The sequence below is a fragment of the Oncorhynchus clarkii genome, chromosome 19 (assembly GCF_045791955.1).
Source record: "Oncorhynchus clarkii lewisi isolate Uvic-CL-2024 chromosome 19, UVic_Ocla_1.0, whole genome shotgun sequence".
Lineage (NCBI taxonomy): Eukaryota > Metazoa > Chordata > Actinopteri > Salmoniformes > Salmonidae > Oncorhynchus > Oncorhynchus clarkii.
Genome location: NC_092165.1, coordinates 1,802,968 through 1,816,245, shown reverse-complemented (window position 1 = coordinate 1,816,245; position 13,278 = coordinate 1,802,968). Strand labels below are relative to the sequence as shown.

General features: G+C 41.2%; 1 protein-coding gene across 3 annotated transcripts in view; it reads left to right on the top strand.

Annotated features, from left to right (window-relative positions):
* LOC139374575 (sister chromatid cohesion protein PDS5 homolog A-like) overlaps nucleotides 1-13,278 on the top strand; it is a 122,615-nt gene that overhangs the window by 14,695 nt on the left and 94,642 nt on the right. For all 3 annotated transcript variants that reach the window (XM_071115573.1, XM_071115574.1, XM_071115575.1), the window contains exons 3-4: nucleotides 5,592-5,795; nucleotides 12,935-13,021. In XM_071115573.1, the coding sequence (XP_070971674.1) occupies nucleotides 5,592-5,795; nucleotides 12,935-13,021 (291 nt within the window). The remainder of the gene's footprint in view (nucleotides 1-5,591; nucleotides 5,796-12,934; nucleotides 13,022-13,278) is intronic.

Genomic DNA, 13,278 nt, shown 5'->3' with positions numbered 1-13,278 from the left:
TAACGACTGACTAGAGTTAGTGGAACTGGGGGTTCTGACCCAGTAACGACTGACTAGAGTTAGTGAAACTGGGGGTTCTGACCCAGTAACGACTGACTAGAGTTAGTGGAACTGGGGGTTCTGACCCAGTAACGACTGACTAGAGTTAGTGAAACTGGGGGTTCTGACCCAGTAACGACTGACTAGAGTTAGTGGAACTGGGGGTTCTGACCCAGTAACGACTGACTAGAGTTAGTGAAACTGGGGGTTCTGACCCAGTAACGACTGACTAGAGTTAGTGGAACTGGGGGTTCTGACCCAGTAACGACTGACTAGAGTTAGTGGAACTGGGGGTTCTGACCCAGTAACGACTGACTAGAGTTAGTGGAACTGGGGGTTCTGACCCAGTAACGACTGACTAGAGTTAGTGAAACTGGGGGTTCTGACCCAGTAACGACTGACTAGAGTTAGTGGAACTGGGTGTTCTGACCCAGTAACGACTGACTAGAGTTAGTGGAACTGGGGGTTCTGACCCAGTAACGACTGACTAGAGTTAGTGGAACTGGGGGTTCTGACCCAGTAACGACTGACTAGAGTTAGTGGAACTGGGGGTTCTGACCCAGTAACGACTGACTAGAGTTAGTGGAACTGGGTGTTCTGACCCAGTAACGACTGACTAGAGTTAGTGAAACTGGGGGTTCTGACCCAGTAACGACTGACTAGAGTTAGTGGAACTGGGGGTTCTGACCCAGTAACGACTGACTAGAGTTAGTGGAACTGGGGGTTCTGACCCAGTAACGACTGACTAGAGTTAGTGGAACTGGGGGTTCTGACCCAGTAACGACTGACTAGAGTTAGTGAAACTGGGGGTTCTGACCCAGTAACGACTGACTAGAGTTAGTGGAACTGGGGGTTCTGACCCAGTAACGACTGACTAGAGTTAGTGGAACTGGGGGTTCTAACCCAGTAACGACTGACTAGAGTTAGTGAAACTGGGGGTTCTAACCCAGTAACGACTGACTAGAGTTAGTGAAACTGGGGGTTCTAACCCAGTAACGACTGACTAGAGTTAGTGAAACTGGGGGTTCTGACCCAGTAACGACTGACTAGAGTTAGTGGAACTGGGGGTTCTAACCCAGTAACGACTGACTAGAGTTAGTGGAACTGGGGGTTCTGATTGGCTGTGACGTTCATGGAGAAACCGGCCTGGTTCTGACCCAGTAACGACTGACTAGAGTTAGTGGAACTGGGGGTTCTAACCCAGTAACGACTGACTAGAGTTAGTGGAACTGGGGGTTCTGGTTGGCTGTGACGTTGATGGAGAAACGGGTCTGGTTCTGACCCAGTAACGACTGACTGGAGTTAGTGAAACTGGGGGTTCTGACCCAGTAGTCGACGTTCAGGGCTTTTGACTTTATAGAGGTGGTAGAAAAGGTACCCAACTGTTATACTGGAGTGAAAGTAAAGAGACCTTTTTTTTAATAGAAAATGACTCAAGTGAAAGTCACCCAGTAAAATACTACTGGAGTAAAAGTCACCCAGTAAAATACTATTTGAGTAAAAGTCACCCAGTAAAATACTACTTGAGTAAAAGTCACCCAGTAAAATACTACTTGAGTAAAAGTCACCCAGTAAAATACTACTGGAGTAAAAGTCACCCAGTAAAATACTACTTGAGTAAAAGTCACCCAGTAAAATACGACTTGAGTAAAAGTCACCCAGTAAAATACTACTTGAGTAAAAGTCACCCAGTAAAATATTACTTGAGTAAAAGTCACCCAGTAAAATACTACTTGAGTAAAAGTCACCCAGTAAAATACTACTTGAGTAAAAGTCACCCAGTAAAATACTACTTGAGTAAAAGTCACCCAGTAAAATACTACTTGAGTAAAAGTCACCCAGTAAAATACTACTTGAGTGAAAGTCACCCAGTAAAATACTACTTGAGTAAAAGTCACCCAGTAAAATACTACTTGAGTAAAAGTCACCCAGTAAAATACTACTTGAGTAAAAGTCACCCAGTAAAATACTACTTGAGTAAAAGTCACCCAGTAAAATACTACTTGAGTAAAAGTTTCTGGTTTTGAATATCCGTTAAGTATCAAAAGTAAAAGTATTAATCATTTCAAATTCCTTTTATTAAGCAAATATTATTTATTTATTTATGGATAGCCAGGGGCCACACTCCAACACTCAGACATCATTTACAAAGGAAGCATTTGTGTTTAGTGAGTCTGTCAGATCAGAGGCAGTAGGGATGACCAGGGATGTTCTCTGTTTAGTGAGTCCTCCAGATCAGAGGCAGTAGGGATGACCAGGGATGTTCTCTGTTTAGTGAGTCCTCCAGATCAGAGGCAGTAGGGATGACCAGGGATGTTCTCTGTTTAGTGAGTCCTCCAGATCAGAGGCAGTAGGGATGACCAGGGATGTTCTCTGTTTAGTGAGTCCTCCAGATCAGAGGCAGTAGAGATGACCAGGGATGTTCTCTGTTTAGTGAGTCCTCCAGATCAGAGGCAGTAGGGATGACCAGGGATGTTCTCTGTTTAGAGAGTCCACCAGGTCAGGGATGTTCTCTGTTTAGTGAGTCCTCAAGGTCAGAGGCAGTAGGGATGACCAGGGATGTTCTCTGTTTAGTGAGTCCTCCAGATCAGAGGCAGTAGGGATGACCAGGGATGTTCTCTGTTTAGTGAGTCCTCCAGATCAGAGGCAGTAGGGATGAACAGGGATGTTCTCTGTTTAGTGAGTCCTCCAGATCAGAGGCAGTAGGGATCGGGAGATTGAGCCAGAGAGCGACAGAGAGAGAGGCAGAAAGACAGAGAGAGAGAGGCAGAAGCAGAGCTCTCTGGTCTTCTCCACTCATTCTCCTTTTTCACAGCCTCCGGAGGCTGTTCGGTAGATTGAGCCAGAGAGCGACAGAGAGTGTGAGGCAGAAGCAGAGCTCTCTGGTCTTCTCCCCTCATTCTCCCGCCTGTGTTTCAGCACCCATCCCCCCCCTCCACTCCTGTCTGCAGCTTGGTTACTGCTGCTCTGTGCCTTGGAGACACACGGAGGAAGAAGTGGTGTCTGCTGGGTCCTAGTGCTAGGGGCGTTCTGCTGGGTCCTAGTGCTAGGGGCGTTCTGCTGGGTCCTAGTGCTAGGGGCGTTCTGCTGGGTCCTAGTGCTAGGGGCGTTCTGCTGGGTCCTAGTGCTAGGGGCGTTCTGCTGGGTCCTAGTGCTAGGGGCGTTCTGCTGGGTCCTAGTGCTAGGGGCGTTCTGCTGGGTCCTAGTGCTAGGGGCGTTCTGCTGGGTCCTAGTGCTAGGAGCGTTCTGCTGGGTCCTATTGCTAGGGGCGTTCTGCTGGGTCCTATTGCTAGGGGCGTTCTGCTGGGTCCTATTGCTAGGGGCGTTCTGCTGGGTCCTAGTGCTAGGGGCGTTCTGCTGGGTCCTAGTGCTAGGGGTGTTCTGCTGGGTCCTAGTGCTAGGGGCGTTCTGCTGGGTCCTAGTGCCAGGGGCGTTCTGCTGGGTCCTAGTGCTAGGGGCGTTCTGCTGGGTCCTAGTGCTAGGGCGTTCTGCTGGGTCCTAGTGCCAGGGGCGTTCTGCTGGGTCCTAGTGCTAGGGGCGTTCTGCTGGGTCCTAGTGCTAGGGGCGTTCTGCTGGGTCCTAGTGCTAGGGGCGTTCTGCTGGGTCCTAGTGCTAGGGGCGTTCTGCTGGGTCCTAGTGCTAGGGGCGTTCTGCTGGGTCCTAGTGCTAGGGGCGTTCTGCTGGGTCCTAGTGCTAGGAGCGTTCTGCTGGGTCCTATTGCTAGGGGCGTTCTGCTGGGTCCTATTGCTAGGGGCGTTCTGCTGGGTCCTATTGCTAGGGGCGTTCTGCTGGGTCCTAGTGCTAGGGGCGTTCTGCTGGGTCCTAGTGCTAGGGGTGTTCTGCTGGGTCCTAGTGCTAGGGGCGTTCTGCTGGGTCCTAGTGCCAGGGGCGTTCTGCTGGGTCCTAGTGCTAGGGGCGTTCTGCTGGGTCCTAGTGCTAGGGCGTTCTGCTGGGTCCTAGTGCCAGGGGCGTTCTGCTGGGTCCTAGTGCTAGGGGCGTTCTGCTGGATCCTAGTGCTAGGGCGTTCTGCTGGGTCCTAGTGCCAGGGGCGTTCTGCTGGGTCCTAGTGCTAGGGGTGTTCTGCTGGGTCCTAGTGCTAGGGGCGTTCTGCTGGGTGGAGTTGAGTCTCTCTGTTGAGCGGGAGAGAGAATGAGAGTTTACAACTCGTAAAATGATTGATGTTATGTTTCATCTAGTTCTATTCAAATCATACATTAGTAATGGGAGCTGGTTTTATTCCAGTTGTACATTAGTAATGGGAGCTGGTTTTATTCCAGTTGTACATTAGTAATGGGAGCTGGTTTTATTCCAGTTGTATATTAGTAATGATACATTAGTAAAGGGAGCTGGTTTTATTCCACTTATACATTAGTAAAGGGAGCTGGTTTTATTCCAGTTGTACATTTGTAATGGGAGCTGGTTTTATTCCAGTTGTACATTAGTAATGATACATTAGTAAAGGGAGCTGGTTTTATTCCACTTATACATTAGTAAAGGGAGCTGGTTTTATTCCAGTTGTACATTTGTAATGGGAGCTGGTTTTATTCCAGTTGTACATTAGTAATGATACATTAGTAGTGGGAGCTGGTTTTATTCCAGTTGTACATTAGTAATGGGAGCTGGTTTTATTCCAGGTGTACATTTAGTAATGGGAGCTGGTTTTATTCCAGTTGTACATTAGTAATGGGAGCTGGTTTTATTCCAGGTGTACATTTAGTAATGGGAGCTGGTTTTATTCCAGGTGTACATTTAGTAATGGGAGCTGGTTTTATTCCAGTTGTACATTAGTAATGGGAGCTGGTTTTATTCCAGTTGTACATTAGTAATGATACATTAGTAATGGGAGCTGGTTTTATTCCAGTTGTACATTAGTAATGATACATTAGTAATGGGAGCTGGTTTTATTCCAGTTGTACATTAGTAATGATACATTAGTAATGGGAGCTGGTTTTATTCCAGTGGTACATTAGTAATGGGAGCTGGTTTTATTCCAGTGGTACATTAGTAATGGGAGCTGGTTTTATTCCAGTTGTACATTTGTAATGGGAGCTGGTTTTATTCCAGTTGTACATTAGTACTGGGAGCTGGTTTTATTCCAGTTGTACATTAGTAATGATACATTAGTAATGGGAGCTGGTTTTATTCCAGTTGTACATTAGTAGTGGGAGCTGGTTTTATTTCAGTTGTACATTAGTAATGGGAGATGGTTTTATTCCAGTTGTACATTAGTAATGATACATTAGTAAAGGGAGCTGGTTTTATTCCAGTTGTACATTAGTAATGGGAGCTGGTTTTATTCCAGTTGTACATTAGTAATGGGAGCTGGTTTTATTCCAGTTGTACATTAGTAATGGGAGCTGGTTTTTTTCCAGTTGTACATTAGTAATGGGAGCTGGTTTTATTCCAGTTGACCTATATGGACCAGACCTTAACCAATCATCTCTCTCTCTAGATGGTAGTGAAGGACCAGACCTTAACCAATCATCTCTCTCTCTAGATGGTAGTGAAGGACCTACATGGACCAGACCTTAACCAATCATCTCTCCCTGTAGATGGTGGTGAAGACCTACATGGACATGGACCAGGACAGCGAGGAGGAGAAGCAGCAGTATCTGAACCTGGCTCTCCATCTGGCCTCAGAGTTCTTCCTGAGGAACCCCAACAAGGATGTGCGTCTCCTGGTGGCCTGCTGCCTGGCTGACATCTTCAGGATCTACGCCCCTGAGGCCCCTTACACCTCACACGACAAACTGAAGGTAACTGGTCTAACCTTCATCTAACCTTCAACACAACCATAACCCCCACACCTCACACGACAAACTGAAGGTAACTGGTCTAACCTTCATCTAACCTTCACATAACCCTTACACCTCCCCGGTATGGGACATTACCCCTTTATAAAACCATAACCCATACTGGACATTACCCTTTATGAAACCATAACCCATACTGGACATTACCCCTTTATAAAACCATAACCCATACTGGACATTACCCTTTATAAAACCATAACCCATACTGGACATTACCCTTTATAAAACCATAACCCATACTGGACATGACCCTTTATAAAACCATTACCCTTTATAAAACCATAACCCTTTATAAAACCATTACCCTTTATAAAACCATAACCCATACTGGACATTACCCCTTTATAAAACCATAACCCATACTGGACATTACCCTTTATAAAACCATAACCCATACTGGACATGACCCTTTATAAAACCATTACCCTTTATAAAACCATAACCCTTTATACAACCATAACCCATACTGGACATTACCCCTTTATAAAACCATAACCCATACCGGACACTACCCTTTATACAACCATAACCCATACTGGACATTACCCCTTTATAAAACCATAACCCATACTGGACATTACCCTTTATACAACCATAACCCATACTGGACATTACCCCTTTATAAAACCATAACCCATACTGGACATTACCCTTTATACAACCATAACCCATACTGGACATTACCCCTTTATAAAACCATAACCCATACTGGATATTACCCCTTATAAAACCATAACCCTTTATAAAACCATGACCCTTACTGGACATTACTCCTTTATAAAACCATAACCCATACTGGACATTACCCCTTTATAAAACCATAACCCATACTGGACATTACTGCTTTATAAAACCATAACCCATACTGGACATTACCCCTTATAAAACCATAACCCATACTGGACATGACCCTTTATAAAACCATGACCCTTACTGGACATTACTCCTTTATAAAACCATAACCCATACTGGACATTACCGCTTTATAAAACCATAACCCATACTGGACATTACTGCTTTATAAAACCATGACCCTTACTGGACATTACTCCTTTATAAAACCATAACCCATACTGGACATTACCCCTTTATAAAACCATAACCCTTTATAAAACCATAACCCATACTGGACATTACCCCTTATAAAACGATAACCCATACTGGACATTACCCCTTATAAAACCATAACCCTTTATAAAACCATGACCCTTACTGGACATTACTCCTTTATAAAACCATAACCCATACTGGACATTACCCCTTTATAAAACCATAACCCATACTGGACATTACTGCTTTATAAAACCATAACCCATACTGGACATTACCCCTTTATAAAACCATAACCCATACTGGACATGACCCTTTATAAAACCATAACCCATACTGGACATTACCCTTTATAAAACCATAACCCTTTATAAAACCATAACCCTTTATAAAACCATGACCCTTACTGGACATTACCCTTTATAAAACCATGACCCTTTATAAAACCATGACCCTTTATAAAACCATGACCCTTTATAAAACCATAACCCTTTATAAAACCATAACCCATACTGGACATTACCCCTTATAAAACCATAACCCTTTATAAAACCATGACCCTTTATAAAACCATAACCCATACTGGACATTACCCCTTTATAAAACCATAACCCATACTGGACATTACCCTTTATAAAACCATGACCCTTTATAAAACCATGACCCTTTATAAAACCATGACCCTTTATAAAACCATAACCCTTTATAAAACCATAACCCATACTGGACATTACCCCTTATAAAACCATAACCCTTTATAAAACCATGACCCTTTATAAAACCATAACCCATACTGGACATTACCCCTTTATAAAACCATAACCCATACTATACATTACCCTTTATAAAACCATAACCCATACCGGGCATTACCCCTTTATAGAACCATAACCCATACTGGACATTAGCCCTTTATAAAACCATAACCAATACTGGACATGACCCTTTATAAAACCATAACCCATACTGCACATTACCCCCTTATAAAACCATAACCCTTTATAAAACCATAACCCTTTATAAAACCATGACTCTTTATAAAACCATAACCCATACTGGACATTACCCCTTTATAAAACCATAGCCCATACTGGACATTACCCCTTTATAAAACCATAACCCATACTGGACATTACCCCTTATAAAACCATAACCCATACTGCACATTACCCCTTTATAAAACCATAACCCTTTATAAAACCATAACCCATACTGGACATTACCCTTTATAAAACCATAACCCATACTGAACTATACCCCTTTATAGAACCATAACCCATACTGAACATTACCCCTTTATACAACCATAACCCATACTGGACATTACCCTTTATACAACCATAACCCATACTGGACATTACCCCTTTATAAAACCATAACCCATACTGGACATTACCCCTTTATTAAACCATAACCCTTTATAAAACCATAACCCATACTGGACATTACCCCTTTATAAAACCATAACCCATACTGGACATTACCCTTTATACAACCATAACCCATACTGGACATTACCCCTTTATAAAACCATAACCCATACTGGACATTACCCTTTATACAACCATAACCCATACTGGACATTACCCCTTTATAAAACCATAACCCATACTGGATATTACCCCTTATAAAACCATAACCCTTTATAAAACCATGACCCTTACTGGACATTACTCCTTTATAAAACCATAACCCATACTGGACATTACCCCTTTATAAAACCATAACCCATACTGGACATTACTGCTTTATAAAACCATAACCCATACTGGACATTACCCCTTATAAAACCATAACCCATACTGGACATGACCCTTTATAAAACCATGACCCTTACTGGACATTACTCCTTTATAAAACCATAACCCATACTGGACATTACCGCTTTATAAAACCATAACCCTTTATAAAACCATAACCCATACTGGACATTACCCCTTATAAAACGATAACCCTTTATAAAACCATAACCCATACTGGACATTACCCCTTATAAAACGATAACCCATACTGGACATTACCCCTTATAAAACGATAACCCTTTATAAAACCATAACCCATACTGGACATTACCCCTTTATAAAACCATAACCCTTTATAAAACCATAACCCATACTGGACATTACCCCTTATAAAACGATAACCCATACTGGACATTACCCCTTATAAAACCATAACCCTTTATAAAACCATGACCCTTACTGGACATTACTCCTTTATAAAACCATAACCCATACTGGACATTACCCCTTTATAAAACCATAACCCATACTGGACATTACTGCTTTATAAAACCATAACCCATACTGGACATTACCCCTTTATAAAACCATAACCCATACTGGACATGACCCTTTATAAAACCATAACCCATACTGGACATTACCCTTTATAAAACCATAACCCATACTGGACATTACCGCTTTATAAAACCATAACCCATACTGGACATTACCCTTTATAAAACCATAACCCTTTATAAAACCATGACCCTTTATTAAACCATAACCCTTTATAAAACCATGACCCTTACTGGACATTACCCTTTATAAAACCATGACCCTTTATAAAACCATGACCCTTTATAAAACCATAACCCTTTATAAAACCATAACCCATACTGGACATTACCCCTTATAAAACCATAACCCTTTATAAAACCATGACCCTTTATAAAACCATAACCCATACTGGACATTACCCCTTTATAAAACCATAACCCATACTGGACATTACCCTTTATAAAACCATGACCCTTTATAAAACCATGACCCTTTATAAAACCATAACCCTTTATAAAACCATAACCCATACTGGACATTACCCCTTATAAAACCATAACCCTTTATAAAACCATGACCCTTTATAAAACCATAACCCATACTGGACATTACCCCTTTATAAAACCATAACCCATACTATACATTACCCTTTATAAAACCATAACCCATACCGGGCATTACCCCTTTATAGAACCATAACCCATACTGGACATTACCCCTTTATAAAACCATGACCCTTTATAAAACCATAACCCATACTGGACATTACCCTTTATAAAACCATAATCCATACTGGACATTACCCCTTTGTAAAACCATAACCCATACTGGACATTACCCTTTATGAAACCATAACCCATGCTGGACATTACCCTTTATAAAACCATAACCCATACTGGACATTACCCCTTTATAAAACTATAACCCATACTGGACATTACCCCTTTATAAAACCATAACCCATACTGGACATTACCCCTTTATATAACCATAACCCATACTGGGCATTACCCCTTTATAGAACCATAACCCATACTGGACATTACCCCTTTATAAAACCATAACCCTTTATAAAACCATAACCCATACTGGACATTACCCTTTATAAAACCATAACCCATACTGGACATTAGCCCTTTATAAAACCATAACCAATACTGGACATGACCCTTTATAAAACCATAACCCATACTGCACATTACCCCCTTATAAAACCATAACCCTTTATAAAACCATAACCCTTTATAAAACCATGACTCTTTATAAAACCATAACCCATACTGGACATTACCCCTTTATAAAACCATAACCCATACTGGACATTACCCCTTTATAAAACCATAACCCATACTGGACATTACCCCTTATAAAACCATAACCCATACTGCACATTACCCCTTTATAAAACCATAACCCATACTGGACATTACCCTTTATAAAACCATGACCCTTTATAAAACCATGACCCTTTATAAAACCATAACCCTTTATAAAACCATAACCCATACTGGACATTACCCCTTATAAAACCATAACCCTTTATAAAACCATGACCCTTTATAAAACCATAACCCATACTGGACATTACCCCTTTATAAAACCATAACCCATACTATACATTACCCTTTATAAAACCATAACCCATACCGGGCATTACCCCTTTATAGAACCATAACCCATACTGGACATTACCCCTTTATAAAACCATGACCCTTTATAAAACCATAACCCATACTGGACATTACCCTTTATAAAACCATAATCCATACTGGACATTACCCCTTTGTAAAACCATAACCCATACTGGACATTACCCTTTATGAAACCATAACCCATGCTGGACATTACCCTTTATAAAACCATAACCCATACTGGACATTACCCCTTTATAAAACTATAACCCATACTGGACATTACCCCTTTATAAAACCATAACCCATACTGGACATTACCCTTTATAAAACCATAACCCATACTGGACATTACCCCTTTATAGAACCATAACCCATACTGGGCATTACCCCTTTATAGAACCATAACCCATACTGGACATTACCCCTTTATAAAACCATAACCCTTTATAAAACCATAACCCATACTGGACATTACCCTTTATAAAACCATAACCCATACTGGACATTAGCCCTTTATAAAACCATAACCCATACTGGACATTACCCCTTATAAAACCATAACCCTTTATAAAACCATAACCCTTTATAAAACCATGACTCTTTATAAAACCATAACCCATACTGGACATTACCCCTTTATAAAACCATAACCCATACTGGACATTACCCCTTTATAAAACCATAACCCATACTGGACATTACCCCTTATAAAACCATAACCCATACTGCACATTACCCCTTTATAAAACCATAACCCTTTATAAAACCATAACCCATACTGGACATTACCCTTTATAAAACCATAACCCATACTGAACTATACCCCTTTATAGAACCATAACCCATACTGAACATTACCCCTTTATACAACCATAACCCATACTGGACATTACCCTTTATACAACCATAACCCATACTGGACATTACCCCTTTATAAAACCATAACCCATACTGGACATTACCCCTTTATTAAACCATAACCCTTTATAAAACCATAACCCATACTGGACATTACCCCTTTATAAAACCATAACCCATACTGGACATTCCCCTTTATAAAACCATTACCCATACTGGACATTACCCCTTTATTAAACCATAACCCATACTGGACATGACCCTTTATAAAACCATAACCCATACTGCACATTACCCCTTATAAAACCATAACCCATACTGGACATTACCCCTTTATAAAACCATAACCCATACTGGACATTACCCCTTTATAAAACCATAACCCATACTGGACATTACCCCTTTATAAAACCATAACCCATACTGGACATTACCCCTTTATAAAACCATAACCCATACTGGACATTACCCCTTTATAGAACCATAACCCATACTGGGTATTACCCCTTTATAGAACCATAACCCATACTGGACATTACCCCTTTATAAAACCATAACCAATACTGGACATGACCCTTTATAAAACCATAACCCATACTGCACATTACCCCCTTATAAAACCATAACCCTTTATAAAACCATAACCCTTTATAAAACCATAACCCATACTGGACATTACCCCTTTATAAAACCATAACCCATACTGGACATTACCCCTTTATAAAACCATAACCCATACTGGACATGACCCTTTATAAAACCATAACCCATACTGCACATTACCCCTTATAAAACCATAACCCATACTGCACATTACCCCTTTATAAAACCATAACCCTTTATAAAACCATAACCCATACTGGACATTACCCTTTATAAAACCATAACCCATACTGAACATTACCCCTTTATAGAACCATAACCCATACTGAACATTACCCCTTTATAGAACCATAACCCATACTGGACATTACCCCTTTATACAACCATAACCCATACTGGACATTACCCCTTTATACAACCATAACCCATACTGGACATTACCTCTTTATACAACCATAACCCATACTGGACATTACCCTTTATACAACCATAACCCATACTGGACATTACCCCTTTATAGAACCATAACCCATACTGGGCATTACCCCTTTATAGAACCATAACCCATACTGGACATTACCCCTTTATAAAACCATAACCTGTGTATAACCAGGACTGATTAATATGCTGAACCTTTGACCTTCCTCCTGTCCAGGACATCTTCCTGTTCATCACCAGACAGCTGAAAGGACTGGAAGACACCAAGAGCCCACAGTTCAATAGATACTTCTACCTGCTGGAGGTGAGGGGTCAGGGGTTAGGGGTTAGACGGTCGTCACTAGTTACCACAGCCACAAAGTCATAATTATAGCTAAACCCCGCCTATTTCTTCAATTTATATTTTTTATTTTTATTTTTTATAAACCTAACCTTAACCACGTGGCTAATCTTAAAGTATGTCCATAAAGCTAAATTTAAAAAACAACGTTTACGATATAACCCATTTTTTTTTACATCTGACAGCTGAATGGGGTTAAAGGTCAGAGGCTGGGGGACCGG